The sequence below is a fragment of the Dendrobates tinctorius genome, unplaced genomic scaffold (assembly GCF_039654945.1).
Source record: "Dendrobates tinctorius isolate UK_male_01 unplaced genomic scaffold, ASM3965494v1 ptg000312l, whole genome shotgun sequence".
NCBI lineage: Eukaryota > Metazoa > Chordata > Amphibia > Anura > Dendrobatidae > Dendrobates > Dendrobates tinctorius.
Window position 1 is genome coordinate 6,794,531 of NW_027361979.1, and position 27,662 is coordinate 6,822,192.

At 42.2% G+C, this 27,662-nt stretch overlaps 1 protein-coding gene across 1 annotated transcript in view; it reads left to right on the forward strand.

The window, feature by feature from the left end:
* Positions 1-27,662, forward strand: part of IGFN1 (immunoglobulin like and fibronectin type III domain containing 1) — a 224,452-nt gene that overhangs the window by 147,195 nt on the left and 49,595 nt on the right. The window contains 3 exon segments of the mRNA XM_073561065.1: positions 5,298-5,493; positions 25,477-25,616; positions 26,856-27,015. Of these exon segments, the coding sequence (XP_073417166.1) occupies positions 5,298-5,493; positions 25,477-25,616; positions 26,856-27,015 (496 nt within the window).

A 27,662-nucleotide genomic window follows, 5' to 3' on the forward strand; every position in this document is an offset into this window, starting at 1 on the left:
TAATTAAAAATAAGAAAATGAGGCTTAATAATAAATTTACTGCATTGCATTGACATATTCCTCAGCAATTTACAATTCAGTGGGAAAATGTACAAATAAAATAAGACATTGCAGAGTAATACAAATTCAACATACAGTATACCAAAAAGAGTGAGGGCCCTACTTGCAAGCTTAGTCTGTGAGGAAAGAAGGGTGACAGAAAAGGTAAAAAGTGCGCGTACTACATAGTCCAGCCATTAAAATAATAAATAAGTGTATTCAAATAAAGCTATATGAACCAGTCATTAGCCAGTGCCTGTATAAGAATAGATACAAAGTGCTAAGGGTGTGGAAACAGATGATAGGAGGGACCAGATTCTGAGGAAATGAGTTATGAAGGAAAAACAAAGAATCAATAAATTTGAGTGGTTATGGGGCACTCTAAAGAAATGTATTATAGCACACACTGAAAATTGTGGTTACTAAGAGAATTAACCGGATTATTCAGGGTAGTGCATTCCAGAGAACTGGTGCAGTATGAGAGAAGTCTTAGAGACAGGAATGAAAGTTCATATTATAAGGGATGAAGAGCATAGGTGGAGTGTTAGACAGCAATGAGGGAGTTGTAGGGCAGTGCAGAACTGTGGAAAGCTTTGTGGGTGAGGGTGGTGAGGGTGATAAGTTTATATTGTACTCTGTAGCAGATGGGCAACAAGTGCAATGACTGACTTAGCATGGATCCATTAGTGTAGCGATTGAACAGATATGACCCTGGCTTCTGTATTCAGGATATTATATAGAGTCAAAGGTAAAAAAAGGTTGAATTCTTGAGCCGTTTTCGAGATGCAGATGATATTAGCCAATGGGATATAGGGAATGAAGGAAAATTTCAGTCAAATATAACCCCAAGACAGCATGCTGCTTGGAATGGAAGTAATGATAGAACCACCCATGGAAATCACATTATTGGGTTGCTATTAGATTAACTACCTCATTATGTGCCATTATTTTGATTGCTTATATCTCTGCAAAAGAAAGGTGGCAAAAAAAAGGAAAAAAAAATGTTTTATTCCACTCTGCAGTCCTTATAACATTGTGTGTCCAGTTCAACATGTTTTGGAGTTGTTTTGCTGCCTCTGGCACTGGGTGCCTTAACTTTGTGCAAGGCATCATGACATCTAAATATTACCAAAGGATTTTGGGTCTCAGTGTAGTGCCGAGTGCCAGAAAGGTGAGTTTGTGTCTTAGGTCATGGGTCTTGCAGGAGGAGGACAGAGACCCCAAACTAACTTCAAGAAGCACCCTGAAATGGGTGGAAACAAAGCATAGGCTAATTCTGATGTGGGAAGCAATGAGTCCGGATCTAAAATCCATTGAACACCTGTGGAAAGATCTTAAAATTGTGTTGGGAGAAGGCATCCCTCAAATATGAGCAACCTGGAGCAGTTTGCAAAAGAAGAATGGTGAAAGATTCCAGTGACAAGTTGTAAGACGCTTGTTTATGGTTATAGGAAGCAATTGACTGCAGTCATTTATTCCAAAGGATGTGCAAACAAAATATTACATTAAGGGTTCCAACAATTTGGTCTGGTCCATTTTGGGAGTTTTGTGTAAAAAGATGTCCAGCTGGCCTTTTTTCTCTTTTTTTTTTTTTTGGCCCAATACACACAAAGGAAACATAGTCATCACCTTTCATAAAGATTTAGAACTCTTCAATTATAGCTGAACACAGACAAATAACACAGTATACACAAATGATTTAGTTCAAAGGTACACTGTGGATCCATATTGTGGATCAGTCAGAGTGATGGTCCTTCACAATCACAACTATTACTAACAGTATTTGAAAAGATTCATGTTCTCACCCATCTCATCGATCAAGTATTCCAGTACTCCAAATTCTCCTGGAGCATACAGGTATGCGTCCTATAATTCCCTATAAAGGAAAATAATCCAAAGAAGGCTTCATTGCTTTACATAAAACTTCGCTTTTAATTGGCCATTTAAATGTAAAGCTCCACAAAACATTTTGCCAGAGATGCAGTTTTTAAAAATTATGACTTAAGCCTTCTTTTTGCTGGATCATCCTGCATTTTCCTTTGTTTCTACCTCAGCTGCTCTCTGGATCCGTGTGAGGCTGCCTTTGCTCCGCACCCTGCACGGTGAGCAGACGATTACCCTTTCTTTTTGTTATAATTCCCTATAAAGTCTAATAAGCCCTGGGGAATCCCAATCGCTTCCACCCTAACAATTGCACTCCACAGCTATCCCTATAAGTACATCACCGTATTCTTTGCCTTTTGTGCCTCCCAAAGTGTTTCCTCTGCTATACTTCATAAGCATAGTGAAAAATTCAGGCCCATAGAGTATCTTGTGAGCCAATGCCACGTTATTGGCTATACAATAACCATCTATCCAACTGGCATCATCTGCACCATCTGAGGCTAAACTATATAACCACCATACACATGTAAGCAAAAAAACCCACACAGATAAATAATGGATCTTACTTATCAGTGCTCCATGTATTAGGATACTGGTTCCCATAGCATGTATTATTGCAATCATGTGAGATGCCTTAACCCATTTACCCCCAAGGGTGGTTTGCACGTTCATGACCGGGCCAATTTTTACAATTCTGACCACTGTCCCTTTATGAAGTAATAACTCTGGAACGCTTCCATGGATCCTGGTAATTCTGACAGTTTTCTCGTGATATATTGTACTTCATGATAGTGGTAAAATTTCATTCATATAACTTGCATTTATTTGTGAAAAAAACAGAAATTTCGTGAAAATTTTGAATATTTCGCAATTTTCCAACTTTGAATTTTTATGCCATTAAATCATAGAGATATGGCACACAAAATACTTAATAAATAACATTTTCTTCATGTTTACTTTACATCAGCACAATTTTGGAACCAAAATTATTTTTTCTAGGAAGTTATGAGGGTTAAAACTTGACCAGCGATTTCTCATTTTTACAACACCATTTTATTTTTAGGGACCACATCACATTTGAAGTCACTTTGAGGGGTCTATATGATAGAAAATACCCAAAAGTGACAACATTCTAAAAACTGCACCCCTCAAGGTGCTCAAAACCACATTCAAGAAGTTTATTAACCCTTCAGGTGCTTCACATTAATTTTTTTGAATGTTTAAAAAAAATGAACATTTAACTTTTTTTCACAAAAAAATTACTTCAGGTCCAATTTCTTTATTTTCCCAAGGGTAACAGGAGAAATTGGACTGCAAAAGTTATTTTGCAATTTGTCCTGAATACGCTGATACCTTATATGTGGGGGGGAACCACTGTTTCGGCGCATGGCAGAGCTCAGAAAGGAAGGAGCGCCATTTGACACTTTCACTGCAAAATTGGCTGGAATTCAGATCAGACGCCATGTCACATTTGGAGAGCTCCTGATGTGCCTAAACAGTGGAAACCCCCCACAAGTGACCCCATTTTGGAAACTAGACCCCCCCAAGGAACTTATCTAGATGTGTGGTGAAAACTTTGAACATCCCAAGGGCTTCACAGAAGTTTATAACGCCCGGGCGTGAAAATAAAAAAGTCATATTTTTTCCACAAAAATGATCTTTTCACCCCCCAATTTTTATTTTCCCAAGGGTAACAGGACCCCAAAAGTTATTGTGCAATTTGTTCTGAGTACACTAATACCCCATATGTGGGGGTAAACAACTATTTTGGCGCATGGCAGAGCTCGGAAGGGAAGCAACGCCATTTGACTTTTTTGGCTGGAATTGAGATCGTACACCATGTCGTGTTTGGAAAGCCCCTGATGTGCCAAAACGGTGGAAACCTCACAAAAAATGACAACATTTTGGAAACTAGACCCCACCAGGAACTTAACTAGATGTGTGGTGAGAACTTTGAACCCCCAAGGGCTTCACAGAAGTTTATAACGTACAATTAAAAAATCATTTTTTTCCAAAACATTTTTTTTTCTTTTCACCCCCAATTTTTGTATTCCCAAGGGTAATAGGACCCCCAAAATTATTGTGCAATCTGTCCTGAGTCCACTGGTACCCCACATGTGGGGGTAAATCACTATTTGTGTGCATGGTAGAGCTCGGAAGGGAAGCAGCGCCATTTGACTCGCCCCCTGTGTAATTCTTTCATTCTGGTAAATATGTTATTGCTTTAATTCTCTAGCCATGAGGTGTATTTCCCTTACTTGATCCTCTCTATAACCACATCATTTATTTTTTAGGAAGGATTTTTTCCTTCTGAGGAGATCAGCTATGGGGAAACCAGCAATGTCTGGGTTTCATCTATTTCATTGTGCATAATGTCGCTGCAGGCTTCATTTAACATGCTATTAGGCTCTAATATGTGAGATTATATCATTAATATTATCTATTTCTGCTTGCTGCACCAGCACTTTAAGAATTGTTTTATATTCCCTCATGTGCTACATTATTGTACCAGTCATTTTTATAGTTTTTGTGAGCCAATGCCCAGTGTCATGCTATTTTCCACTTTCTGCATGGTTTGCTGTTTCTTTTTATTTTTTGTGTTATTTAATAAAATATGAATATTTTATATAATATCCTTGGAGGACCTTTTTCTCTATAGTGTTTATACTTGGTTTCACGGTCCTCCGTGTTATAATCTTTCTCTTGTATTAGAGGAGGTTTCTAGTTTTTATAGGGAAACTGACAAAATTGTGATTGCCCAATTCTTTGGCACAGATGGGTCAGGAGTAGATCCTGCACCCAGGATTCTGGACCCAGCCTTTTTGGAGTCTCCTCGGTTCCTCCCTGTGGTTGCCTTCCGCAGGCTGGGTGTGGGGTGGAGTGTGGCACTGCTGCCTCTGAGTCTCATCGCTGGAGACCCTTGCTTTGGGAGATAAGAGGGCTCCTGACTAGAGTTGAGCAAATTTGTTCGGGTTCCCTCTTATTTGGCAAGCTATAGCGCTTACTGAATAAGCTGCAGCGGGAACCTGGATTCATAGATCGCGCCAGCTGATCGGTGCTGAGCTGCATGTGTCAAGGCTGTTTCACAGTCACAGCACATGCATGGAGAGCCTGCTTGTTTGGCTCTCCATGCATGTTCTGTGACTGTGACACAGCCCTCAACACATGCAGCTGAGGCTCCGATTAGCTGATCAGCCGGAGCAATCTAGGAAGCTTTGTTCCCTCTGCAGCTTGTTCGGTAAATGCTCTATTGAGATTGATGGGGTTTCACTGAGGACAGTTCAATTGTGCAAATGATTTTAATATATTTAATCTTTATGTTTTAGAATTTCTTAAAATTTCAAAAATGTAATTTATGTTTTTCTTTCTTGCAGGGTAAGCCAAAGCCACAAGTTAATTGGACTAAAAATGGACAACCCCTAGATCCAAAACAAGCAAGTGTTAGGAACAGTGAAAACGACACCATTCTTTTTATCCGCAAAGCTGAGCGTAAAGATTCAGGAGTTTATGAACTCACAGTAAAAATTGATGACTTGGAAGATAGAGCAAAGATTGATATAAAAATTGCAGGTAATTATATATATTAAGACACATAATTTGACTATTCCCTGGTGGTGTAGGATAGGGGGGAGATTAATGCCAGCTTCCCTTATGGTCTGGAAAATGTTACTTGCAGTTACCTGTTGGTTTAGACAGAGAGGGAGATAATACCATTTTGGTAATTTATGGTAGTGGTAAGTCTAACAGGGGTTATTGCATGCTTTCTTGTTGGTCTAAGGTAGTAGATGGATTAAAACACTCTTACCTGGTTACTTAGGATATAGAGAGAAGGTTGAAGACTACTACTCTAATGGTCTTTACTTTTTGACATTAATGGAATGAAAGCTGATCTGTCACCAAATTTCACATTATAAATTGCATATACACATGGACAAAATTGTTGGTGCCCTTCTGCTAAAGTCATAAAGACCCACAATGATCTCTGAAAAACTTTGAAAATGACTAAAGTATTTTTCAATTAAAATTTACTGACTACCAACTAATGAAAATTATAAATTGCTTTTAAATTGTGGTTCAACATAAAAAAGCAAAAATGAAATTGAAAATGGCCAAGACATAAATGATGGTAACCATTGAAGAGATTGCAAATGATTTGACCATAGGTACATGTTAAGTTAAGGTGTGTCCTATGATTAGAATCACAGGTGTCTAAAAGCTTGCATTCAGTAAGTCTGCCTATTTAAGGGGTGAAAAGTAGTCATTGTGCTGTTTAGTATCATGGTGTGTATCACACTGAACTTCAACCAGGGGATTAGAAAAAAAAATTATAGACAAGCAAAGTAAAGGGAAAGGCTATAATCCATCTCCAAACAGTTTGCTGTCCTTTTTACTAGAGTTATACATATTATTCAGAAGTTTAAGTTCTGTGGTACTGTGGCCAATCTCCCTAGACATGGCCCAGGAGGTAAATTGATGACAAATTTAAAAGTTGAATAATACAAGCCAAAGGCCCTAGAATAACTTCCAAAGATATTACAGGTGAACACCAAGGTCTAGGTACATCAGTGTCAGATCACATTATCCTTCACTGTCTTGGCCAACGTGTCTTTCATGGAGAACAACCAAAGAGAAAACCACTGTTTTAAAGCAAAGCTTATAAAAGCAAGACTGTAATTTGACAAAATGCATATTGACAAGTCACAAAGCTTCTGGGAGAATGTCTTTTGGAAAGATGAGACAATGCTGGAGCTCTTTGACAAGTCACAGCTTTACTCATCAGCTCTACATTCACAGATGCAAAATTAAGTATACAAACGAAAAGAACATTGTACCTAGTGTGAAACATGAAGGAGACTCAGTTATGTTTTGGAGCTGTCTTGCTGTATCTGGAACAGGGTGTCTTGAATCTGTGCAGGACACAATGAAATCTCAAGACTATCAGGACATTCTGGAACTAAATGTGCTTCAAAGTGACTGAAAGCTTGGTCAAAGGTCATGGGTCCTCCATGAAGATAATAACCCAAAATACACAGCTATAAACATTCAAGAATGGCTAAAAGCAAAGTCCAGGACACTTATAAAGTGATCTTCTATGAGGCCTTCGTGATATAAACCGTATTAGTACTGCTCTGCGGGAGATGCGTTTGCGCAAACCACAGTACGGCGCTGCTATTTCCGGTCACCACGCTGCATCGCGTTAAGATGGCTGCTGTCGAGTTAAAATTGCTGCTGTCCCTGACATCAGACCATCCCTGTACGTCGACCTGGGGGGTTACATCGCCCCCCCATATCGGTGATCACTGTGATTGACTAGTCAATTCTGACCAGCCAATCACAGCATTATGTCAAAGTTATTGAAAAAAAAAAAACATGTGACATGCTGTGATCTGTGCTGTGTGACATAGCACCAATCACAGCTGTCACAATGGGTGGGGTGATCTCGGCGTCACCCCATCTGATTAACCTCTTAGGCGCCGATTGGCTGAACAATAGTTTCTGGCCAATCAGCGCCAAAGGGGTTAATGTGAAATAGTGATCATCGCTCTGCACGCCATCTTTATCTCAGATTTGGCATGCAGAGCGGTTGTATAGCCCCTCTGTGTTACCTGAGTAAAGAATTAATTGGTGGCCAGTGTGATCCCCCTGCGAACACCTGTCTCCTGTGCTGCGTCCTTCTTAGTTAAGATCCTCCAGCAATCTGTGCTGTGCTGTGTACTGGCTGCTGTGTGACTCATCAATGATCATAGCAGCAGCAACTCCCCCATCCCTGTCCAGGTTCCCCCATTCCTGTTCCTGTACCCCCCTCCCCTTCCAATTGGAATTTTAGTGCACTTTTTTTGTGTGTGCGGCGTCTTGCGCAGAGCACTCATGCTCTTCCTATGTCCGAAGCACCCTGATCAGTATCGCTGCTGATTAGAGACTGCGCCATGTGACTTTTTTTTTTAGTTACCATTATTAGAGAAAAATAATAATGGTAGTTAGTGCCGCATAGTTTTAGTTGTAGCAAGGTAGCGTAACTAGCGTCACAGTGTTAGTGACCACCGATCTTCTTTTAGAGAAAGAAAAAAATTGTACAGAGGGGATTACTAGGTCGGGTGGTAGTGTCTTTTTTCTTTGCATTAAAAAATAACTGTATCACCGGGTAATTTTGAGTGCATTAGGGGAGCGTACTTCACATTGTTGGTGACGTTCGTTTTTCTCTTGTAAAAAAATAATTAGTTGCGTCAAGTAAATTTTTAGTGAGTGCATTAAGGGAGCATACGTCCCATTGTTGGTGAGGTTTGTTTTTCTTTTGTAAAAAAAAGTAATTCGTTGCGTCAAGTAAATTTTTAGCAGGTGCATTAGGGGAACGTACGTCACATTGTTGGTGACTTTCATTTTTCTTTTGTAAAAAAAAATTAGTTGTGTCGAGTAAATTTTTGGTGAGTGCTTTAGGGGAGTGTATGTCACATTGTTGGTGACGTTCATTTTTCTATTGTAAGAAAATAATTATTTGCGTAGGGTAAATTTATAGGGAGGATATTAGTGTATTGAATGGCTGTATTATTTTTATACAAACTTATTTTTTTACATCTCTTTCTTTTCATTTTTTTCTTGTTTCTTCTACATTTTTCTCTCTATGTTTTTCAGTTGTTTTTTTTTTTTTATAATAAAAAATACCCTATACACAAGCCCCACACATTACACATGTAAAAGCACCACTTACACACACATCCCCGGGGTTTGGGGGAAAAAAATGGCCCATTCGTCAAGAAGACACTATTCACCAGAGGAGGCATATGCCTTCCTTGCCTCCGACACTGATTCAGGCAGTGAGGAAATTCCCACACTCCTCTATTCTTCCTCCTCATCTAGTTAGGAAAGACCCCCAACAAGGCACCTTAGGACCCAAGCAACTCCTGCAGCAATTGATCCCATATGGATTGCACCCCCTGAAAATGATCAGCCTGCCAATCCGGATTTCATTGGCAGCTCAGGAATCCAGTTTGACACTACTGGCCTCACTGAAATTGACTTCTTCAAATTCTTTTTCAGTGAGGCACTAATCTTATGGTGGCCCAGACAAACCTGTATGTCCATCAATAGGCAATAGGGGACCTTCCTTCAATTTCAGGAGGTAGCCATCAAGGTCCTATTGTTTGGCACTCAGGAAGGTGCCCGTATTCTCCCAGGTCAACATTTCCCAGGACAGGTTCCCCAAACAGCAAGGACAGGACGATCTCAAAAATGTTGCAGAGTACTCAAAGAGTGGAATCCGAAAGGACACAACTTACCATTGTGAAACCTGCCCTGAGAAACCTGGCCTTTGCATTAAAGATTGCTTCAAAGTGTACCACATTTCCCCAAATTAATAAAATTAGTTTATACCCTGTTGACACAACACACTTTTATAATCTGATGTACTCCGTACAGTTTGCACATAACACCACATTACAAAATTCATACACCAGTAAAGCCAATAGGATTATAATCATTACAATATAACTATGTGATGCGCCCCAGAGGCCGTGGGATACTCTGTACCGGGCCAGTCATCTTAAAGGGATGTGTCACAGTGGCAGTGACCCGATCCATGACCCCAGGCGGTCATGTAAAAGGGGAGTATTGATTAGGAATAAAGTTTATGTAGTGATTCGTGACTCCAGTTGGAGTGTTCGACTGTAGTATAGCCGACACTGCAGATGATCCCTGGGGGGGTAGATGGTGATGGCAGTGCAGATGTTTAACCCTCTCCAACCAGGGCCGGCCCCCAGAGATTGTGATGGAAGTAGAAGGCATGAAATAATCAGGCAGGAGACAAGGAAAGTCACTTTATCATTTACTGTAGTTCAGGTGCAGTTCAGAGGAGATATAACAACTCTCACCAGGTTACAATATGCTCTGCAGAATGGGAGTTATCCTTCACCCTACTTGTGACTCAGTGTAAGCTTCCTGCTATTCTAATCCTTTCAGGGACCAAGGCTTCCCGGAGTTTAGAAACTTCCAGCATAGATTCTACTCATTGTGTATTTCTCCTTCCGCAACTTGCAGCGTGAATCCTATGTGAAGCAGCTCAAGTTCCCACTTGCACTATCCTTCACTGATCCTAGGTTATTGCAGTATTTGAGGGAAAACACTTTTCTGCTGGTCGTATAATCCCACGCAGTCTCTCAGCTTACCACCCTGCTCTGAAAGCATGGATGGTCTAGGGGCTGGTCCCTGATGCTTCTTAGCTCTCACTCCTGGATCGAGCACATGTCTAATCAAGGCCTCCAAGACGTTCTTCTCCCTTCTTGTTCACTTAAACAACAACAAATCTCGACTCCTCCCCCTCCCAGTTAGGGCATGTCTGCAAAGCTCTAAGCTTCAGACAAGTGATGGAGTGAGGCAAATTGTGTGTGTGTTGTGGTCTCTAGCAGAGAAAGCATAACTCCCATTGCTCACAAAACACATAAAAAACAGTACATATTTAACCCTTTTGTGGCGATAAATACTCAGGGTGCCACATTTCCCTCTAGTTAAAGGTAGCGCATCCTCGGGCTATACAAGGAACATAAGCATATAACAAAATGACATAACATTTAACCTGGGTATGAGTGAACAGTCACATTAACTGAGTTGAGTTGTGGATTACAGCCCAAAGCCACTTCTGATTGGTTGGATCGTCCCTGAGTGCAGCTGCAGGGCACACAGACCATATTTGAAAATTCACTGCACTGGCCGTTTTAGATGGCTTCCTGCCAAGGCACGATGAATAGTTTTTCTTCTCAAGTTTAAGAGTCTTTACAAGAGTTCTTGTAGTAGAAAAGGCATAGTAACTACTGAAATCTCACATTAATCCATGTGGGCACAACTTCTTTAACATTTTCAATAACATTACCTAAGGCAAAGTTCAATGTAAGTGCAACTCAAATCTAAATTATTAAGCTTAGACTATTTTACAAATAATTTCTATAGCGAGAAGGGGTTTGGCCCTGTGTGCTACGCTGTGATCTGTGCCAGATAGGAATACTAGATGACTTCCTATGACTCTTTGAACCTACCATGGGTTCAACAGGTTCACTGCTGACTGTGGGCAAGTTTTCTGATTCTTCCTCATGCACAGCGTTAGTGGTTGGCATTAGTGACTCATCGCTTCCAGAACAATTTGGTGTCTCTGCTAAAGACCTTTGTGGGAACACCATCACTGGAACTACCACTGCGTTGTTAACTTGTGACAAGAACTAGGGAATTCACCTAGAACAGTGCGAATCTTCGTATCAGTCTTTTCTTTTAGCTGAGGATCTTCCTTAGTCTCAACTCTTTCACGCAATTGTGCTGGACATACTTTCAGATTGTCTCTGGATACGGTAGTACACGTTTTTCCGCCATCTTTGGAGATAGTACACACTTTGCTGTTGTCAGAGCTAGATGGTTGAATAGTGTAAGGCTGAGCTTCCCATCGGTCATCTAACTTATGGTTTCTTGCCTTTTTCTTCAGTACTTGTTCACCTGTTGGTAAGGGGGTTGCCACAGCATGTCTATGGAAGTTCCTTTCCTGTTTTTGCCTAGCTTGCGTAAGACTTTCCTCTACACATTGCTGAACTTTTTGATACTGCAGTTGTCTTTCTGTATTCCAATCCATGTCCAATTTGCTGGATATGGTTTCAGGAGTTAGGACTCCCATTTCCAGGTCGATGGGGAGTTTACCTGGCCGTGCACGCATCAAGTAAGCTGGGGCATATCCTGTTGAGCTGGTTGGGATATGGTTGTACATTTCAATCAAATCAGGCAATTTCTCAGGCCGTTGGTTCCTTTCTTCCAGTGGTAGGATCTGCAATAAATTTATCACCAGATGATTCAGTTTTTCACAAAGACCATTGCCTTGGGGGGTATGGTGTAGTTCTGATCTTTTTGCATCCATAGATGGAGCAAAATTCTTGGAAGACCTCTGCTTCGAAGGCTGGACCTCTGTCTGTCAGCACTTGATCTGGGAAGCCATGGGGCCTGCAGAAATATTCCTGGAATGCCTTTGCAGCTGTTCTTGCTGTTTGGCCTTTCACCAGATCGACCACTAGGAAACGGGAATAGTGATCCACTATTGTTAAGGCATATGTATAGCCTGATCGGCTTGGGGTTAGTTCCACATGGTCTAAGGCCACCAGTTCCAAAGGTTGTTTAGTGATGATGGGCTACAGAGGGCCCTTTGATTGGCAGAATTCTTTCTTCTGAGATTACATGGGTCACATTCCCTACACCACTGTTCAATAGACCGTCTCATACCTGTCCAGAAGAAGCGGTCGCGGATGACTACTTCCAGCTTTTTCCAACCAAAGTGTCCTGCTTGATTGTGGTAAGCTTCCAAGACCATGGGCATGTCTTTTTTGGGGACCACGATCAGCCATACCAGTTCATGCATACGTGGGTTAATAGCTTGTCGAATCAACTTGCCTTCAAAAAGGAACAGCTTCTTTCTCTTTCCACAACTGTTGGACATCCGCAGGCGCATCAGGAGCTGGAGATAAATCTGCCTCTCCAAGGAGTTCTTTGACCATACATATAGCCGGGTCACTGCTCTGCATCTCTGCCCAACCATGGTGAGGTAGTGGATTAAGGGAAACTTCGTGAACGGAAAGACTTCTCCCTGTCACGTGGTTTGAGTCTTGGGAGGCACCGCGGCGGTGGAATGCCGGCATCTCTATTTCTTCCAGGTCTTCTAGATCTTCTGCTGGATCAGGAGCATTTCTCATATGTGACAAAGCATCGGCATTGGTGTTTTTAGTGCCAGCTCGTTATTTAATGACGAACTCATAATTGGACAACCGACCCATCCATCTTTGTTCCAAAGCGCCGAGCCTGGCGGTCTCCAGATGGGTTAACGGATTGTTGTCCGTATAGATGGTAAATTTAGATGAGGCCAAATAGTGCTTGAACCTCTCGGTCACTGCCCAAACGATAGCCAAGAATTCTAGCTTGAAGGAGCTATAGTTGGTAGGGTTCCTCTCAGTAGGACGAAGCTTCCAACTGGCATAAGCAATGCCTTTCTCCTTACCCTGCTGCACTTGAGCTGGATAGCTCCTAACCCAACATTGCTGGCATTGGTGTGCAGGATAAACGGCTGATCATAGTCTGGATACGCTAAGATCTCTTCTCCAGTAAGTGCTTGCTTAAGGCTGTTGAATGATTCATCCAACCTAGCATTCCTGTCAATCAGGGGACTCTTGCCTCTGGAGTATACAATCACATTATCCAAGTACAATAGCACAGTCTCAAAGTTCATATGTCCCAGGCAACATTCCATAATTCTCTGAAAGGTCCCAGGAGCACTGCTCAATCCGAACGGCATGTAATTAAATTCAAGTGAGGGAGTGAGGCAAATTGTGTGTGTGTGTGTGTTCTGGTCTAAAACAAGCAAAAAATCAATATTCCTCAAATTAGTTATCCAGTGGCTTTTAAACAAAAACTAATTCTTAAAAAATTCTTTATTGTCAAATCTTTAAAAACTGAGAAAAAATCTCAAAAAGGCACAAAAAACACTGATCAATATTTCAAAAAAATCCAGCTTAAATCCATGATATGATACCTCATCTGGCAGGGGTATATACCCTAATTTGACCCTATAGGGCCCTATAATTCTTCACTGCCTGACAGTGGAGGTTGGCACCCTCTTGGAACGCAAATGGTGCCCCCGCTCCACGGCGGCTGTCCCTACTCACCCTATTAAGTTCTGTATCTAGAATATACCAGAATGCGGAACAGACAAATGGCTGAGTTCAATAAACCATACTCAGAAAACTCATGCCAAAAACCACCAATAGGATGCAAAAAAAGGGGTGAAAATACAGTATCTGGAATAATCATTATTTTATGGGAACATAGCGCATAGGGAGACAAATTACACTATACTATCGGTCCCTAATTATGGATAGCCCTACCTAGCAGCGGAGCTGTTTCACCCTAAGTTGTTCTGGTGCCCCTGCTCCACATGGACTATCCCTTACTGACCCTCCATAATATTGAAGATTTCTATATGGGTACATATAGGGCCAAAAAAGCAATATTGAAAATTGCTGTCACAAAAATCCCCCCAAATAAATAAAAAAATACGTCAAACAGAATCCCCTTAATGAGGGGTGGGTTAATAACATGTGCAAATAGCGACCAATGATATCTATAGGAGATCAACCTTAACCTTTTAGATACCGGTTTCAACTAACAACATTTTTCTCCCATGAAAAGGAAACCATTAGCAATATAACCCATACCATTCATGTTCAATAGAATTGCACTATGCCCAAAAACAAAAACCAGCAAAAAGTCAGATAGATGTAACTTAGCTCATCACTGATAAAGTATCACCTCAAAGCGTTTCCCTCCTAAGCACGGAGTTCATCAGGAGGCCCATGATGCCAATAAATGCTCCCACAGAGCAGCCGATGTTGCGCCTGGTTGCAGGTGTGTGTTGTGGTCTCTAGCAGAGAAAGCATAACTCCCATTGCTCACAAAACACATACAAAACAGTACATATTTAACCCTTTTATGGCGATAAAGACGCAGGGCGCTACATATGCCTCTAGATAAATTTCTTCAGGGATGTAGTTTCCAAAATGGAGTTACTTGTAGGGGATTTCCACTGTTTAGACACATCAGGGGCTCTGCAAATGTGACATGACGCCCGCAGACCATTCCATCAAAGTCTGCAATCCAAAACGTCACTCCTTCCCTTCCGTGCCCTGCCGTGCACCCAAACAGTGGTTTTTCCTCACATATGGGGTATCGGCATACTCAGGAGAAATTGCTCAACAACTTTAGCAGACCATTTTCTCCTTTTACATTTGTGAAAATAAAAAAATTGTTGCTAAAAGATCATTTTTGGAGAAAAAATGTGAATTTTTATTTTCGCACCACACAGCTAGGTAAGTTCCTTGAAGGGTCTAGTTTCCAAAATGGGGTCACTTGTTTCCATTATTTAGGCACATTAGGGGCTCTTCAATTTGCTCTCAGTTCCAGCCAATTTTGCGTTCAAAAGTCAATAGGTGCTCCTTCCCTTCCGAGCCCTGCTCTGCGCCCATACAGTGGTTATCCACCACATATAGGGTATTGGTGTACTCGGGAGTATTTGCGCAACATTTTCTATAGTCCATTTTTTCCTTTTACCCTTGTAAAAATAAAAAAATCGGGGCTGAAAGATCATTTTTGTGACTAAAAAGTTAAATGTTCATTTTTTCCTTCCATGTTGCTTCAGCTCCTGTGAAGCACCTGAAGGGTTAATAAACTTCTTGAATGTGGTTTTGAGCACCTTGAGGGGTGCAGTTTTTAGAATGGAAACAATTTGGGGTATTTTCTTTCATATAGACCCATCAAAGAAACTTCAAATGTGATGTTGTCCCTAAAAGAATGGAAAAATGCAAAATCGCTGGTCACCTCAACCCTTATAACTTCGTAACAAAAAAAAATATGATTCCAAAATTGTGCTGATATAAAGTAGACATGAGGTAAATGTTATTTATTAACTATTTTGTGCGATATGACTCTCTGATTTAAGGGCATAAGAATTAAAGGTTTTGAAACTGCGACATTTTCAAAATTTTCAACAAAGTCATATCGAAGAAATTTTAATGCTATCAGAAAGTACAATATGTCACGAGAAAACATTCTCAGAATCAATGGGATCCATTGAATTGTTCCAGAGTTATGACCTCATAAAATTACACAGGTCATAATTGTAAAAATTGGCCTAGTCAGGATGGTGAAAACAAGCTTCGGGGCAAAGGGGTTAACATCTATGCAAGGAGTTGAACCATGCAGTCTCGAGAAGGCGCTCCTCAAACCTGAGACAGCCAGAGCAGTTTGCTCATGAGGAGCGGGCCAAAACAGGTGTGGAAGTTTCATTGAGGGTACAGAAACATGAATTCATTTTATCATGTGATGTACTGGACGGCAGAAAAATACTCCTAGGGCATCATAATTACAAAAAAACACAATGCTGCAATTGTTTTTGTGTTTTTTACTCCCAGTGTTAATTATATAGTAAATATTTCCTGACAGTTTGATTTTCCATGTCCCTACGATGACAAGAATTTCAATTTTTTTGTTTGTTTTTTTTATAAATGGTGAAAAAACACAGGTCTGCAAAAAAATTTTTTTTCAAGAGCTGTTTTGGTTATTCCATGTAATCTTTATATTTTTGAGTGCGCTGAATACGAAAATGACCTCTGTTTTGTCATAGGACATCACCTTTTCTGACAATTTAAGTAACTATGTTAAATAAGACAATACCTCAAAATAAATGAAAATAGACTCATAAAATTATTTTTTTATTACAAATGTTTCATGAAAATCATTTTTTTAACTGCAATGAGCTCACTAACACACACTAAAATCGATTCTTCTTCCCTGTGAGGCTTCTCTTGGTACATTTATGCTTGTGAGTAGCATCTGTAATGTCTCTCTGAAGCGTCCAACAGTAGTCTGCCATCATTGTAATGCTCCATCTTCCCTGGTATCTTCTTTCCATCTCTTTAATGTCCTGGTGGAATCGTTCACCTTGCTCTTCACTCACAGCTCCCAAATTTTCAGGAAAGTTGTCAAGGTGGGAATGGAGGAAATGCACTTTCAAACTTATCAGGCAACCTAAAGCTTGAAATGCTTTCAGCATTCATCCGACGATTTTTTTTGTAGTCAGGGTCTTTGTTATTGCCTAAAAATTTCTCTACGACCTCTTTAAATGCAATCCACCCTTCTTTTTGAGGATGCGTCATGGTATTGATAAACTCTTGATCACCTTTAAGCCTTCTAATGTCTGGTCCGGCGAACACACCTTCCTTCAATTTTGCCTCCGAGAGGCCTGGAAACTTGGTGACCAAGTATTTGAAGCATTCCCCATCTTTTGGAAGTAATTTTACGAATTGTTTCATCAATCCCAATTTGATGTGGAGAGGTGGTAGAAGAACTTTATGGGGAGGAACCAAAGTTTCTCGGAGGCCTTTTTTTTTATCAACTGTGAGCACCCTTGGCTGCCAATTCTACTTGGTCCAGTGATTTTGTCGGTCTCGACTGTCCCATAGGCACAGAAAACAGGGGTATTTGGTATACCCAGCTTTTTGCCCGAGCAGCATGCACAAGACTTTCAAATCCCCGCACACTTGCGAACCGTGGTCTTCATATTTAAGTTTCCGAAGAACCAATTCCAAGTTCTCGTAGGTTTCCTTGAGGTGTACGAAATGACCTACAGGGATGGAAGCATAAAAACCGCCGTTGTGGCGTAAAACAGCTTTGAGACTTCTTTTTGAAGAATCTATAAAAAGACGCCATTGCGCTGAATCATATTGGATTTTGAATTGACCCATCAAACCTTCGACATTGATGCGATAAACCAACTTATCTTCCTGGGCAAAGTAAGGAACGAACTCGTTTTCACGATGTATGAACCATGAAAAAGACACTCCTGGCAACAATAAATTCTTGCTTTTGAGCCTTGATCCGAGTAACTCAGCAGCATCTTTGAGAAGATTCAAGTCTCTTACCAAATCATTCATCACCTCCTGGGAAAACAATTTTGGTCTTGTATCATCTTCAGAGTCAGAACTTGATTCATCATCTGGTTCAGGTATGACTCCACCTTTATCGGAGCTAGGTATCTCTTCCAAGGTAGCAGGGGCCTTGGGTACTGGTATATCTGTGCCATGGGGGATGGGATGAATTGCTGAGTGAATATTGGGGTATGAAATGGAATGCTTCCATTTTGAATTATACCCTTTCACATCGCATGAACAAAAGTAACAATCGTCACTATGGTTCTTTTGCTCTCGCCATACCATAGGAATCCCATAACGGAAATCTTTTTTCTTACCCTTGAACCAATTTCGGAGGTCCTCAACACACCGTTTGCACACTTTATGAGGCACCCAAGCTTTATCTTGATCTCCAAGCTTTAGTCCGAAATATGCGAAGTATACTTTTTTCACAAAGTCTGTAATATTCAGCTGTTGCTTCAACACTGTATATTCACCACAAATGTAACAGAAACTGTCAGGCGAATTAATACACTTCCGCTGAGTCATAATGCTAATTTTAGGAAACACGGTTGAATATGTCGAGCTAACACGAACTGAGATTAAAAAGTGTGAACAGGCGAGAACCAAGATAAAACAATTGAAACATGCCCGGGCATGTCAGAGCCCGCTCATTCAGCTTGCAACATGTTGATGCTGGTTTCATTAGCTCACTCTGCAAGTTCTTTTCTTTGAAAGTTATATTTTTTTGGCATTGTATATCTTCAATGCATTGATGTGAATTAATTAATAGTAATTTTGACTTTCAAAACCCTAAGATAAAAAAAAAAAATTGAGAAAAATTTACTAAATTTGAAGAGAATTTTGCACTTTGTGACAAATCCTGACGTCCAGGATTTTTTTCAATATTTTTTTTTCATTTTCAGCACACCAAAATACATGGAAATTAGATGAAATAATCAAACAGCTTTTTAGTCGCAGACATGTGAAATTTGTAAAAATGAAAAAAAGAAAGTTTGTATCACCAGATTCCAAGACTCATATGTTTTTAATTTTCAATCAAGTGTGCTGTGTGATGGCTTGTTTTTTTTAGTGATACAATTTGAGGTAAATATGATATTTTGATAGCCTTTTATTGCATTTTTTGGAAGAATTAATTTAATATTTTGATCGGACTTCTATGGATGTAACGATAACACGTGTATTTTTTTATTTCATTTTTTATTTTTAATGAGGAAAACAGGAGAGTGATTTGAACTTCTATTTCTATATTTTTTATTTTTGTTATGTTTTTAAAAACACCAGCCATTTACTCTTTTTAGAACAACTTGCACCCCTGTCGGCACTCTGTAAATACCATTGTCATAGAATGAGAGAGGCATTTAACAGGAGCTCCACTCCTTTGGGTACCGTTACACTTAACGATGCACCAGCGATCCCGACAACGATATGGATCGTTGGTGCATCGCTAAGTGGTCGCTAGTGAGCTGCCACACAGGCAGATCTCACTAGCGACATAGCAGGGGTTGGGGGTCGCTACTTACCTGTCAGACGCAGCGATCCTGACGTCCTCCCGCATGCGTCGCTCGTCGGCGCCACAGGAAGCCCCAGCAGGAAGTGGCCGACGAGAAGTGATCCAGGACCTTCTCGCGCGACCAGTGATAGCGCCAGTCAGAGGTAAGTATCAGACATAGCGATATCGCTAGCAATATCGCTGCTACGTCACAAAATCGGTGACGTTACAGCGATATTGCTAGCGATATCACTATGTGTAACGGGGGCTTTATGCTACTGTTAGGGCCAGATGATCGTTTCTTCTCCATCCTAGAAAAATGGTTCCATTGTGTTAATCACTCTCGGATCAGAGTTTGATCAAAGTAGAATTAATTTTTTCTTGGATATGGAGAATTAAAAAAAGTCTCCATTTTCTCCATTCAGTCTTTCTGTGAAAATCTGACTGCACATAGATGTCATCTGAATGTGGTCCGGTGTTTTCCACTGACCTATAGACATGAATGGGTGTGTTCCATCCAATTATCAGAGGCAAATCGCACATGTGGCAATTTTTTTCCATAGACACGTGCACTGCCTCATTAAATAACATTGGCCTGACTGCAATCCATTGTTTTAATTTATCACACTCGGACCAAAATTACGGTCCTTAGAGGCAGATGATGGCTGAACATCACAGCCATCATCTGCTAGGTAAGATGCAGGCTCAGATTGTTAACCTGCATCAAAGTCAGGGAGCTGAAGTAAGGCATAACTGTATTCTGTATTGCAGCAAATAATTAAATGGGTTTTCCACTAGTACACAACACCAGTTTACTCAATTCAGGACTCTAATTAAAATAAAAACATTAAATACTTTTCTCCTGTAGTGGTGCGGATCCAGAGATGTCATCCACTGTTTGGCTGCAGCTCATCAATATTCCGTTAAGGCGGATGGCAGCTCCGATAAAATAAACGCTATAGCTCATTGACTGCAGGCTGCACGGGCCACAAGTCATGTCCACTCTCTTTGAGCAGCGGTGCCGACATCTTTGGAGTGGATGAGGCACATGTACATTTTCTCCCTCACCCATGACAGCACCACGGAGAGAGGGGATCCGCCCTTCAGGGACAGGAACCTACAGATAAAAAGGGCGGTACCTCTCCTCCGCCTTCAGTTGGGTTCCTGTCCCTGACGGAGGGACCCACAGGACGGTACCTTTCGTGTGTCCAGGATCCGGGGCCGGCCTGACCGGTGGTGGCAGCGGGAAGGCCCCTGCCTCGGGAAGGTGCGGTGCCCGAAGCCGCCACTGCTGGGGCCCATGCGGGCTGCCGGGTGAGCGGGCGGGAGTGACGCCGGAGCCGCCGCTCCGGAGAGGAAGTCGGGGCTCGTGGGGACCCGGTAAACATGCGGGCGGCGCCGGGTTACAGAGGTGTACCAAGATGGCGGCCGCCCCGGAAGTAGAAGCCGGCTTCCGGGTCCCTAGAACCGGCGCATGCGCAGGAGCGCTCTCCCGGGGACCGCGGTGCAGGATGGGAGCGGTGACGCCAGCCGGGAAATTTTAAAATGGTGGCTGCACAAGCGCTCCAGGCTGGAGGCGATCCTGAAGGGGATAGTGACCAGCAACAGGAGCAGCAAGCCAGGCAGCAGCTTTAGCAGCAGCAGCACCACCACCACAATCATCGTCAAAAGAACGCAGTACAGATGGTCGTTCCAGTAGTCACTCCACGCAGCATAGCACGTCAGCTGCAAGGAGCAAATCGCCACCAGGAGTGCAGCCTATTCAGGACCTGACTCCATCTCCCGAATCGATACCTGCAGCCGCATACCTTTGGGTGAGTGATCTTCGTGAATGTTCACCATTGTATTAAAAGTTCCATTTCCCTTACTAGGGAAAGAAGGGGAAAAGAAAAGGGGTGCCCCACTTGTGCTGGTCCCCTACCTATTTCTTGAGAGAGTGGTTCTACACCTCAGAGCCAGCTGCCACCTTCACCATCTCACTCTGCTGCGGACACCAGGCAGCCAGAGTTCAACACCAGTTTCAGCAGTGGCTTCAAGCCAGCTGGTAACTCCACCAGGTTTCTGCAGTGGCTTCACAAGACGCTATCACCAACACCTGCCTAGACCATGTGACCCCATGGGAAAAGGGAATGGTCAAATGATCAGGGGCCAAAAACTGCTATAACCCCAGTGACCACCGGGGGCAAAAGCCAAAGCAAAGAAAACATCGAGTGCGAAAAAAAAAAAAAAACGGAACCATGTACAAAAGAAATCCTCTGTTAGGAAACTCCGGATTTGGCCTCTGACCTAAAAGCTGCGATTAAATTGGAGGTCAGAGTGCCCTTATATCCCTTAAGCATAGGGACAAATCAAAAAAAAAAAAAAAAAAAGAGAAAGACACAATAGTGATTTCCCAGTCAGATTCCTCGACATCGGGAGAAATCACGTCAAAACCCTCAGATTCCAGTTCCTCATCCTCAGACGAGGAAACAGAGGGGCGTCACTGCTTCCCCCTAGACGAGGTGGACAAACTAGTGAAAGCGGTAACGTCTACCATGGGGGTGCTGGACCCTAGGCCGGATAAAACAGTCCAGGACATAATGTTCGGGGGACTGGGCCAGAAAAGGCGCGGAGAGTGTTCCCGCTAAATGAAAATGTGCGGGGTCTAATCAAAAAGAATGGGATAAACCGGACAGGAAAAACACCACGGTCCCTTCCCTTAAAAGGAAATATCCCTGTGAGGAAAGGGGCCCGAAGCTCGATGTAGCTGTCGCAAAGGCCTCAAAAAAAAAAAAAAATTTTGCCCTCCCCTTTGAGGACATGGGCACCCTCAGGGGTCCCCTAGATAAAAAGGCAGATACCTTTTTTTAAAGGTGCATGGCAGTTAGCTGGAGGTAACCTCAGGCCAGCCATAGCGGGACGCCAAGCGATAAAATCCTAGACTCTATCCCAGTAATAAGGGGAGCGGCTGCCTTCCTAGCGGACTCATCCGCAGACTCAGTCTGGTTATCGTCCAAAGCAGCAGCACTCTCAAATGCAGCTAAGAGGCCCTTTCGGAATAGAAAGTTTCTTTTGCGGAGACCACCGAGAGAGCAAAGTGGGCTGACAAGAGAAGAGATAGAGGGTTCCTCCTCGGCAACTTGTCCTGAGACAAAAAGCCCTCTAGGTGACAGTTTGCTCAGGGTGGGGGGAAGGTTAACCCTTTTTTCTCCCAGCCTGGAAAAGAATATCAAACAACCCATGGACAGTAAACCCCTAATCCAGGAGGGCCTAAGGATAAACTTCTCTCCCTCCCGCCTCAAAAGTATGTAATGACTCCGCTAAGATCCAGTATGCAAGAGCAGAAAGCCCTAGGAAACGAAGTCCTAAGCCTGGTAGAAAAAGGAGCCCTCCAGGAGGTTCCCCTGCAGGGAAGGGGCAAGGGGTTTTACTCCCCTCTTTTTCCTGGTGACCAAGCCAGGCGGCAGGTTTCAGACAATTATAAATTTAAAAAAAAAAAATTTTTTTGGAGTCAATCAGGTCCACCACCAATCTCGGTGTTGGATCTCAGCGACGCCTATTATCACATCCCCATTCACAAAAACTCCAGGAAATATCTCAGGTTAGCTGTCTCGATAAAGGGCGAGATAAGAGAACTCCAGTATAGAGCCTTGCCATTCGGAATATCTGTAGCTCCACGGGCAGAGATGATGGCCCATATAAGGGAGCAAGACATAATATTAATCCCGTATCTGGACTATTTTTTAATAGCAACCAGCTTGGTTCAAAAACGCTGGGAACAGGGGGACAGAGTGATGGGCACTCTGCAAGGCCTGGGCTGGCTCCTGAATCTAAAAAATCAAGATCAGAGCCCAGCAGAGTACAGGAATTCTTGGGTCTAATATTGGACTCAAACATTCAAGAGTGCCGCCTCCCAGACCGCAAGAAGGAGAAAATCGCTCAAATTGTAACAAGAGCCGTCCAAAATCCCTCCATGACATTAAGAAAAGCGATGTCACGACTAGGTTCTCGCTCCGCCTGCCTGCCAGCAGTCCAATGGGCTCAGTTACACACGAGAGTTCTACAGTGGGATGTACTAGCCAACTAGTCTGCAGTAGGGGGACACCTAGAGGGTCGTATTACCCTAAATTCAAAAACTACTCATTCCCTAACCTGGTGGAAAAGCCAAGACAACCCTTCCAAAGGGATCCCCTGGGTAACAAAAAATAACACACATAGCTACCACATATGCCAGTCCCACAGGGTGGGGAGCACACATGAACAACGAAGTGGCCCAGGGTACGTGGGGAGTTCAAGAATTAGAAGCCTCCTCGAACCAGTGAGAGCTCTTAGCAGTGGGCTACGCATTAGTACACTTCTTACCCCTGCTCCGGGGTCATCATGTCCGCATATTTCGGACAATCGAGTCATAATAGCATATATAAATCATCAGGGGGGAACCAGATCCCGAGCCCTAATGGAAACATTCTCCAGAGTCCTCAAATTAGCAGAGGCAAACCTGCTATCTCTGTCACCACTACACATCCGGGGCACGGAGAATCAAAGGGCAGACTTTCTAAGTCGCTCCCAATTATGACAAGGGGAATGGGTCCTAAAGCGGTCCGCTTTTCGGCAGATTGTAAAAATGTGGGGGGACCCGGGCATAGATCTGTTTGCCGACTTCAGAAACAAAAAGTGGAAACTTTCTGCTCCATAGACCCCAGGGGGAATCCTCTAGCTCTGGACGCCTTCATACTCCCATGGACATGGGGCCTAACATATGCCTTTCCCCCGATCATGCTGATCCCAGCAGTGTTAAGAAAAGTCAGGGAGGATGGGGCAGGAATGATTTTAATAGCCCCCTTCTGGCCCAAAAGAACCTGGTTCTCCTGGCTAAGAATATTCTCTCTAACCGACCCATGGATCCTCCCAGATCTCCTGGACCTGCTATCGCAGGGGCCAGTGTTACACCCTCAGGCAGGGAGATTCCATTTAACAGCATGGAATTTGAGAGGGCACTGATGAGAGACAGAGGAATTTCAGAGAACCTGATAACTACACTACAAAAAAAAAAAAAAAAAAGAGAAAAAATTCTTATCCACTTCGGAGGTAAAGGTTCAGGATGAGGTTCACATTGACAAAATCCTAGAATTTCTACAAAAGGGCCTAGAACAGGGTCTAGCGGTCAACACATTAAAGGTACAAGTAGAGGCCTTGGGCACCTTTATAACCATAATGTGGTAGGTAATCCCTGGGTGACAGATTACTAAGGCCGTATCCAGATCCGGGCCGATAGCTAATCAAAGATTACAATCATGGGATCTAAATCTTGTACTATCCACGCTAACAGGCCCTCCATTCGAACCTATTCACTCAGCATCCCTAAGAATCCTGTCGTTAAAAACAGTGCTTCTTTTGGCGCTAACATCAGCTCGCAGAGTGAGCGATATGCAAGCTTTATCAGTAGGGCCACCTTTCACAAAGATTCTAGATGATAGGGTCATTTTAAAGCCTGACCTGGCATATCTACCCAAAGTGTCATCACACTTCTATAAGTCCCAAGAGGTAGTCCTTCCTTCATTCTGCCCAAATCCTAAAAAGAAGGGAGAAGACAAATTCCACACCTTAGACGTGATGAGGTGCCTAGTGCAGTATCTAGAGGCCACCAAGAAATGTAGGAAGGAAGGCTCTCTCCTTGTGTGTTTTCAGGGACCTTGGAAGGGACTCAAAGCATCTAAGAGTACCCTGGAAAGGTGCATAAGGGATGCGATTGCCCTGGCATATTCATCCAGTGAAAATACCATTCCGGAAGGATTGAGAGCCCATTCCACAGGAGTGATGGTGACCTCATGGGCTGAAAGATCTGAGGTATCAATAGAAAAAATCTGTAAGGCGGCCACCTGGTCATCACCTTCGACCTTTTTTAGGCACTATAGATTAGATCTAGCCTCTACGTCTGACCTGACCTTCGGGAGTAGGGTCCTTCAGGCGGTGGTCCCTCCCTAAGCTACCAATCTCTGTAATTCTCTCCGTGGTGCTGTCATGGGTGAGGGAGAATAGCTTAGTTACTCACCGATAACGGTGTTTCTCAGAACCCATGACAGCACCCGCTTATTCCCCTCCCCTTCACGAGTGTGGTGGGCACGTTTTACTGTTAGTAGAGTGTTTCCGTTTAGACACGGTGCTTCTGATAATAAGCAATATTATAATGTTATGCATATATTTCTGTTGTCTAACTAACCTGGAGACCCTCTGATGCTCTGTAACCAACTGAAGGCGGAGGAGAGGTACCGCCCTTTTTATCTGTAGGTTCCTGTCCCTGAAGGGCGGATCCCCTCTCTCCGTGGTGCTGTCATGGGTTCTGAGAAACACCGTTATCGGTGAGTAACTAAGCTATTTTATTATCATTTATTTTAGTAAGATAAAGTCCTCTGATTACAAGTTGCATCTTATAGATCAGGAAGATGCTGCACTATATAATCCATTATACATTGAAGCCATTATGGGTTGCATGAATTGTTTGTTGTTACATATTTTTAATATAATTTGAAAAATTATTACAAATGTTTATTAATACTTTCTTTATATTAATGTATTGTTTCCTTATAGAACATCCTGGTCCTCCAAAAAGCATTAAGTTAGTGGATGTATGGGGATTTAATGCAGCTCTTGAGTGGACCCCACCAGTGGATGATGGTAACGCAGAAATTACTGGCTATACCCTGCAGAAGTCAGATAAGAAAACTGGGGTAAGCATTTGCAATTTTGAACATGTTTCCTAAACATATAATTATTATGTAATATTGATATGCCCCTTTGTTGTGATGCCACCAACAGACTTTATTATTCTCTCATTCTTTTTGATTTACTGTTTTAATTACCTTTCTATTTGCTGGTATAAAACTGAGTTGTGAAGAGGAAAGACACATAATTTGATATACAGTATAATGTCTATTAAACAATCATCCCACATTTAGGCAGCTATAGCAATATAATGCTCATAATATTGGTTTCTTCTGAGATGATTTGATACTGGATTATATTTAGGAAACAAGTATGGAGATGGCCACTGTTTTATTCAATGAAAAGTGCTGCCTCATGTATTTTTTAAAGGGAAGCTGTCGGCGAAGAAACATAGTATTTATAGTACCTGCAGTCATTGCGGTAATTTGCAGTTAAATATAATTTCAGATGTGTAAATGATAGCTGTATAGTAGACAGCCTTGTGTGTAGTCAGCAGGCCCCTGACAGGCATGGTGAAATGGTTAAAAGCAACCTGTCAATATAAGATACGGCCATCACCTTTCAGAGCTGATATACAGCAGACCTCTAAGAGAAGAAAAATAACTTTTATTATACTCACCTGCAGGGCTGTCTGGTCCGAGGGGTGTCGCTCTTCTTGGTCTGGCATCACCCATCTTTTTAAGATTGCTGTCCTCCTTCTTGGTTCATGTGGATGACGCGTCCCTGCATCATCCACACAGTTTACTTGGCATCGAGCTCCAACCTCGCTGAAGCATCGCCGGATCATCACCGATCGTCCACCAAATTTTAAGGATGGAGGCAACATAGTGGTCACAGTATCCCTCCGTTGGTAAAGCCAGAATTGAGCCCTTGAGCTCACTCCGGCCTCGAGTGTCGGCGGCAGTGCTGGGTATTGATGCGAGAGACTCGCTCAAGTTTCATTGCACAAACAATTGTGACCCCGGCCTTACAATGAAGGTCAGCCAATTAGATCCTGGCTTAGTCAGTGACTTCGAGGCTGCAGTAAATGACAAACTGGGGCCCATTGTTCCAGATCTTTTGGCAGCTATAGGGCACATGGAGCTGATGGGTTTAAATAGGGGTTAAGTGACTGTTGCAAACTTTGCAATGTTTTTACTGGTATATTTTGGGCATAAGGTTTTTATCACAATATACATGTATTACCATTTTATTTGATCTAATATATTCATCTTTTTTATGCTACAAATATATTGATGTTTCAGGAATGGTTTACAGTTCTTGAGAATTACCGCCAAACTAACTGCACTGTTTCCGACTTGATTATTGGAAATTCCTACTTCTTCAGAGTGTTTTCTGAAAATTTGTGTGGACTTAGTGAAAAATCAGCAGTTACTAAAGATTGTGCTGTAATAAAGAAAGCAGGTGAGTTTTTTTGTATACTGTTTTTACTTTATTAATTATAACTAGATTATCTATCTTATTAAACTCATGCTAGTATTACTGATGTGGTTTCAGAGTTTCAAAGTAGACATAATTCCATCGAGTTCAACCTATAACCTAACATGATGAGATAGAGGAAGACAAAAACTCTGAGACGGATGCCAATTGCCCCATATTAGGTGAAAAATCAGACTAATATCCTGGATCAACATCCCGTCATATAAATCAAGTGCCCATAATCTGTAATAATATATTTTTCAAGAAAGGCATCAGGCTCTACTTCTACTTTTTTAGTGAATCAATCATTACAACATGCTATTGTAGAGAGTTCCATAAGTTTACTGCTCTTACAGGAAAAAAATTGCCGTATGTGATTTGATTAAACCTTCTTTCCCTTGGAAGTAGAGGATGTCTCCGTGTCACAGTCAAAGGGCTAGATGTAAAAAGATCATTAAAAAGATCTCTGTACTGTCCCTTCATATATTTGTGCATTGTAATACGATCGCCCGTAAGCCTTAGTTTTTTCCAAATAACCCTGAATGACCCCAAGTCCAGTATCCGCCGTATGGGCACGCAGGGATAGAGGAAGGCGGACATGACGCTGGAAGGTAGTTAGTGACGATTTGGGG